The sequence below is a fragment of the Rhagoletis pomonella genome, unplaced genomic scaffold (assembly GCF_013731165.1).
Source record: "Rhagoletis pomonella isolate Grant_MI unplaced genomic scaffold, Rhpom_1.0 Rhpom_scaffold_00012, whole genome shotgun sequence".
In the NCBI taxonomy this organism is placed as follows: Eukaryota; Metazoa; Arthropoda; class Insecta; order Diptera; family Tephritidae; genus Rhagoletis; species Rhagoletis pomonella.
The window spans coordinates 22,711,192-22,718,434 of NW_023458566.1; the positions used below are offsets into that span (position 1 = coordinate 22,711,192).

Here is a 7,243-nt window from a genome sequence, read left to right on the forward strand (position 1 = left end):
AAAAAAAACAATAGTCGCAAAAAAAGCACCCTAATGTACTTACATACGTCTGTATCTAATGCCTTCATGCAAATAATTTCGATTGAAATAAAGCTCCATTTTTCCCCCATAGGAACACCGAACAGAGATCGATGCACGTGCCGGAACATTTGCTGCCTTCGAACAGTTTGGCAATGAACTTTTACAGGCCAATCACTATGCTTCACCCGAGATCAAGGAGAAGATCGAGGATCTAGCCAAGACGCGTGAGGAGTTGGAAAAAGCATGGACTGCTCGTCGTTTGCAGCTTGAGCAAAATTTGGACCTGCAATTATATATGCGCGATTGCGAGCTAGCTGAGTCATGGATGTCGGCACGTGAAGCCTTCCTTAATGCCGATGATGTCGACAATAAGGGTGATAATGTCGAAGCTTTGATCAAAAAGCACGAAGATTTCGATAAGGCCATCAATGGGCACGAGGAGAAAATAGCCGCTTTGCAAGTTTTGGCTGATACTTTAATCAATCAAAACCACTACGCATCCAATCTGATTGACGATAAGAGGAAGCAGGTGTTAGAGCGCTGGCGTCACCTGAAGGAGGGTTTAATTGAGAAACGTTCTCGATTGGGTGATGAGCAGACATTGCAGCAATTCTCTCGGGATGCTGATGAAATCGAGAACTGGATCGCTGAGAAATTGCAACTCGCTACGGAAGAGAGCTACAAAGATCCAGCCAATATTCAATCGAAACACCAAAAGCATCAGGCCTTCGAGGCTGAATTGGCCGCCAACGCAGATCGCATTCAGAGTGTTTTAGCAATGGGTGAAAACCTCATTGATAAGAAACAGTGCAGCGGCTCGGAAGATGCTGTTCAAAAGCGTCTCACCCAAATTGCCGATCAGTGGGAATATCTGACACACAAAACCACAGAGAAGTCGCTGAAATTAAAGGAAGCAAACAAACAGCGCACTTACATCGCTGCTGTCAAGGACTTGGACTTCTGGTTGGGCGAGGTCGAAAGCTTGCTCACCACTGAGGATTCTGGTAAGGATTTGGCGTCAGTCCAAAACCTCATGAAGAAGCATCAGTTGGTAGAGGCGGATATCGTGGCACACGAAGACCGCATCAAGGACATGAACAACCAGGCCGATTCCTTGGTTGACAGCGGTCAGTTTGATAGTGCTGGCATTCAGGAGAAACGTCAAAGCATCAATGAGCGCTATGAACGCATCTGTAATTTGGCTGCACACCGCCAGGCTCGCTTGAACGAAGCACTAACGTTGCATCAATTCTTCCGCGATATTGCCGATGAAGAAAGTTGGATAAAAGAAAAGAAATTGCTGGTTGGCTCAGATGACTATGGTCGCGATTTGACTGGTGTTCAAAACCTAAAAAAGAAACATAAGCGCCTCGAGGCCGAGTTGGCATCACACGAGCCGGCAATCCAGGCCGTGCAAGAAGCGGGTGAGAAGTTAATGGACGTTTCTAATTTGGGTGTTCCCGAGATCGAACAGCGTCTGAAGGCCTTGAATCAGGCTTGGGCCGAGCTCAAGAACTTGGCAGCAACACGCGGTCAGAAACTAGATGAATCCCTTATATATCAACAATTTTTAGCCCAAGTAGAGGAAGAAGAAGCATGGATAACAGAGAAGCAACAATTACTCTCAGTTGATGACTACGGTGATTCTATGGCTGCTGTGCAAGGACTTTTGAAGAAGCACGACGCATTTGAAACCGACTTTGCAGCCCACAAAGATCGGTGCTCGTTGATATGTGACCAAGGATCTGAATTGGTGGAAGCTAAAAACCACCACGGTGACTCTATCGCGCAACGTTGCCAGCAACTGCGCAGCAAGCTTGAAAACTTGAATGCATTGGCTGCTCGTCGCAAGGGTGCCCTCTTGGACAATTCTGCCTATTTGCAATTCATGTGGAAGGCTGATGTGGTCGAAAGCTGGATCGCCGATAAAGAGAACTATGTGCGTTCCGATGAATACGGCCGCGACCTTTCAACCGTTCAAACTCTGTTGACCAAACAAGAGACATTTGACGCTGGTAGGTAAAAAAAAAAAAACGCACACAACAATTTTTGTAAACGATGCTGCGCTTACCTAACGTCGTGACTAATGTGTATTGAATCGTTTTAGGTCTCAATGCCTTTGAGCAAGAAGGTATTCACAACATAACTGCTCTAAAGGATCAACTCATCAATGCGAACCATGCTCAATCGCCGGCTATTTTGAAACGTCACGAAGATGTCATTTCCCGTTGGAACAAATTGCGCGAAGCTTCTGAGACGCGCAAGCAACGCTTATTGGCCATGCAAGATCAGTTCCGCCAAATCGAGGAACTCTACTTGACATTTGCGAAGAAAGCTTCGGCCTTCAATTCTTGGTTCGAAAATGCCGAAGAGGACCTTACTGATCCTGTTCGCTGCAATTCGATCGAAGAAATACGTGCTCTGCGCGATGCGCACGCACAATTCCAGGCTTCACTCTCGTCGGCCGAGGCGGACTTTAAAGCTTTGGCAGCGCTCGATCAAAAGATCAAGAGCTTCAATGTTGGGCCTAACCCATACACTTGGTTCACCATGGAAGCTCTTGAAGAGACATGGCGCAACTTGCAAAAGATCATAGAGGAGCGAGATGGCGAATTGGCCAAGGAGGCGAAGCGTCAAGAAGAAAATGACAAACTGCGAAAGGAGTTTGCAAAACATGCCAATCTATTCCATACGTGGCTCACCGAAACAAGGTAATTATATAAGTATTTGTTTACAGGGGTTTCTAAGGCAAATATATGTACTTGAAATACTAATACCATGTCCCCACCAAAGAGCTAACCATCTCAAATCGAACTTAACCACATCACTAACTATTGCGGTTTGAAGTTTATAAAACAGTTCATATGTAGAGAACAGTGTTCGGACGTCCAAAACTCGATTCAGGACTGAATCGCTTCAAAAATCGGAGCAAAAACAAATTTTCCGTACTAGATTGAATTTTTTATTTTCGCGTCTGACATTAATTGTTTGACTTGAATAAATATGTTACATATTTAGGTAATTCTTAGCATTTTCTATAAAGTAAAACGTATCTAACACTTGATTTTTTAAAGAGCAATAGGATCTAAACCTTTTCTACTTTATATAAATTTCATTCTACATATATTTTTAAAAACTTAAGTAAAGTTCTGCATCCGCCAATTTCTACAGCCATACATAAAAAAATAACGAAGTTACTTTATTGACGCATTGCTATGAAAGGTTACTTGTCAACAGTGAGATTTGGCTAACTTTCAATTTTTTTACTGAAACCGGTGGTGAACACTCAAAAAACAGCCCCAAGAGGGCCATAACTTGAATGAAAAAAAACGGTATCGATTTGAAGTCAAGCGGAGTAGAGGAGTAGATTTGAAATTTTTTTAAAAAACCGGAGTAAATCTTATCTGATCTTCGTAAACTCCGAACACTAGTAGGGAACGAATTTTTTTTTAATTTTAACGCTAATGACCCACAGATGGCGGGAAAACACACAGGGTTGTATCAGACTTTCGACGTGGTTGCGAGGTGGTTAGCTTTTAACCATCTCAGTGAAATGGTTAAGTGCCGTCATTTTTATATGGCGAAACTACGCTTAATGAAGTGGGTTATCGGGATAACCAACTCAACAGCCATAACTACGTGGTTAGGTCCGGTGGGGACATAGTATAAGGGACGAATTCCTAGTGCGTAGTTAACCACTGAAAAGTAAATAACGTCGATGTTTAAATTATGGATTATGTTATAAATGGATTAATAATACCTTTATGCATCTACCACACATTCCTGCTCCGTTTTAGATTTTTCAAACGCGCTTAGCAAACTGGACTGGTTGTCGCGCGTTTAAGAAGGTGAAAATACTTTCTTACCGTGTTTTCGAAGATACCATTAGAATACTTGCTCAGGACTTTTCAGGATAATACTTGATCCTCATTTTGCACGATCTTTTTTACTAGATGTCTTTGTGGGTCTTATTGAACACCTTCCGCTTTATTTTTAAGGTTTTCTTATTATTTATTTTTTGTTCATTTCGAAATATATGTATATATATTAGACTGCATCACTCCCCATACCAAAAAAAATCGGTACTGTTTTTCCATTGGAATTATAAAATCTATTATATTTTAAGGATAGTTTCTTAAAGAAGATTTTAAAAAATTAAAAAAACAAAATTTAACGGAATCGTAATAATGAGATTTCTGATGCTGTTTTACCTTTTTTTAAAGATTGGTATAAGAAAAACATGAATAACTGAACCTAAACTCTCCCGATTTAGACTTGTGAGCTATCATTGGAAAGGTATTTTCTTACCCTTTTTATTTCTTTGCTAATAAGCTCATTCAAAGGACGAAAAAGAAAGGTAGGTTGAACGAACATCATTCAAAGTTGAATTAAGATGTGTTGGTATTTGAAAAGATAAAATAAAATTGGGACACGAATGACTTTTTTTTGCACATAAATAAAAATAGTGGTAAAATACCTTTCTACCGAGATCCCACAAGTCTAAATCAGGATAGTTTTGGCACAGTTATTTAATGCCGATTTCGTTTCTACCGAAAAATGCAGCCTTCTCTTTGCCCTCTACGCACAAACACTAAGAAGATGGCAACATTTTTTGTAGAAACGAAATCGCCATAAATATTTCGTAAATCAATCTTTGAAAAAAGTAAAAAAACAGCATCAAAAATCTCATTATTACGATTCCGTTGAAAAGATTTTTAAATATTTTTGTGTAGATTTTTTAAGCCTAATCTGTTTTGTCATCTGAGGGGACTTTTTCCAAAAAGTTCTTTAAGAAACTGTTTTTATTCATAAAAAACTCCATTTTTGGAGGTATTTTCAAATCGGTCCAGCTCGCTTAAATCTTAATATTTTTCCGAAATATTTTGGTGGACGTCTTAAAACATAATAGATTTTGTAATCCCTGCGGAAAATTCGCAACTTTTTTTGGTGATGCAGTCTAATGTACATACATATAGGACTGCGCTACAAAAATTATGATATGTTTTGAAGCAGTTGTCAGATTTTCAGAAACAAAAGCATTTTTTATTTAGAATTAACCACCACTTCACATAAAGTGGTAAAGAAACAAGAGCTATATTTTTTTTTAATAGGGAGTTTTAGTATTTCCGTAACCCCGCCAATTAGCGTTTTTCTTGTAATGTCTAACACCCTCACAGCTGCTAAAGCCCACTTTCCTTTAAAGACTTGAAGGTCTTTGGTCACATATTTCGGGACCTTCAGTCGCTTTCACCGAGAGTCCATTTTCTCTCGTTTGACCTTAGTTTAGAACAGTTTGGTGGATTGACTTTTTTGGGACCAAATTTACATTATTCTTTTAAGCCATACTAAGTCTGATTCGAAGTAATGACATGAAGCGAGGTCAAGCCACAACAAAGTGGATACTTCATGTATAGGAATGGAAGTTATCTCTGCTGCAAGCATTACTTCACATGTAAACCCCTATTGAATGTCCCCGATGTCACAAATGAGCTGCCTTTTTGTCAAAACTGCAGACGGGCTGCCAATCTAGGCTTTCCTTGGAAATGTTGTCACTGTTTTCTCAGGTTTTCAGCAGCGATTCCTAAAGAATCAGCTGTTGTATGAAACCCTTGTCCTGGAAATGAGAAAACCGCTCTTATAAGAGTGTACAAAATGCGAAAATGGTTTAAAGTTTGCCTTAAAATTTATTTACCAATGGCCAAATTTTTGTTACCAGTACAGAATAGACCTTGTAAGTGTATAAACAAGTTCCATATGATCCATTTTTCTTCCAGTGTAACTCAACTATTATATTATTTTATTTTATTTTTAGATATTATATGCTGGGTTATAATAGAGAAGGGTAAAAATTATTTCCTTAACTGTGTTCAAATATTCGCTCTTCTATTCTGTGTTTATTCGCATGTTAAATAACAATGCTGAGATGTTGAGATGTATTAAGTCAGGAAAAACTGCTGCTGGTCATTATGCGAAAGCGCTTAGCGATTAACTTTTGTCATTGATAACATATTTACATTTAAATGGCTTCAACCTGCTTGCATTTACCAAGCGTTCAAGCGTTTTCACAATTTTTTTCTGCGTATTTCTGCCATATAAAGTATGCCCGAATGTTTTTATGGAAGAAAATGCACAACACCGTCAGCAAAAGAAATATATATATATATATAAAGGGGCATTTTAAGCCCTTGCCCTTGGCCTTTATTCTGCGAACATTTTTTGGGCTAAAACACTTCTTACCAAACATTTTTTTTTAAATTCTGATTAAAAAGTTTTAAATTTGGGTGAGACTTTGATGAGCTTTTCCAATTTTTGGGCGAAATTTGAAATTCGGGTGTATATGGCCTTTGTTATAGTTATATAAATTAATGAACATTGAAAGAACTGGTCAAAATGTCGCACTCCTATTTTTTTGTCCATGAGTGTATGTATGTATGTCTGTTAAAATCTTCTACATAAAAATCCCGCGGCGACACAGAAGAACATTAATGAACATTAAACGAACAAAAGATAAATAGACAAAACTGTTCAAAATGTTGAAGTGTTATCGTTTTGTTGCTCGCTGTACATACATACAGTGACTCAGACAAATGACCTTGTGTTGTTGTTGTTGTTGTTGTTGTAGCGGCTACAACAACCCCGCCCAGATCGGTTGGTATCTCAGTCGTTGTCGTCAAGTTCCACTAACGGCAACCCTAGGAAGCGTGCAGCTTCTGCGGGGTTTGCCCATAAGGACAAGGTCGTTAGGGATGTCGGGTTTGCCGGGCATGCGAAGAGATGTTTCGAGTCATGTGGGGTCTCTCCCACACACAAATCACCTGACCCCAGCGAAGCATCAGCATGGTTTCCGTAAAGTGCACAGCACAACAACAGCACTTAACGCCATAAACACTCAGATAACTCGTGGCCTTAACCGTAACCGTCCCTGTGAGAGAACGATTCTAGTAGCGTTGGACTTGTCAAAGGCGTTTGACACCGTCTGCCATTCCACGCTACTAGAAGATATAGAGGCCTCCTCTCTCCCACAGAGGCTCAAACGGTGGTCGGCAAATTATCTAAGTGGTCGACATTCGTCGGTAATGTTCAGAGACAAAACGAGTAAGCAGCGAAAAATAAAACAGGGGGTTCCTCAGGGTGGTGTCCTTTCCCCGCTACTGTTTAACTTTTATATTTCAAAGCTCCCTCAACCACCAGAGGGAGTCTCGATTGTCTCCTATGCCGACGA

General features: G+C 39.9%; 1 protein-coding gene across 1 annotated transcript in view; it reads left to right on the plus strand.

The window, feature by feature from the left end:
• Positions 1-7,243, plus strand: part of LOC118748115 (spectrin alpha chain) — a gene marked incomplete in the record, with an annotated part of 37,544 nt that overhangs the window by 16,130 nt on the left and 14,171 nt on the right. The window contains 2 exon segments of the mRNA XM_036482428.1: positions 113-2,036; positions 2,129-2,732. Coding sequence (XP_036338321.1) covers positions 113-2,036; positions 2,129-2,732 — 2,528 coding nt within the window.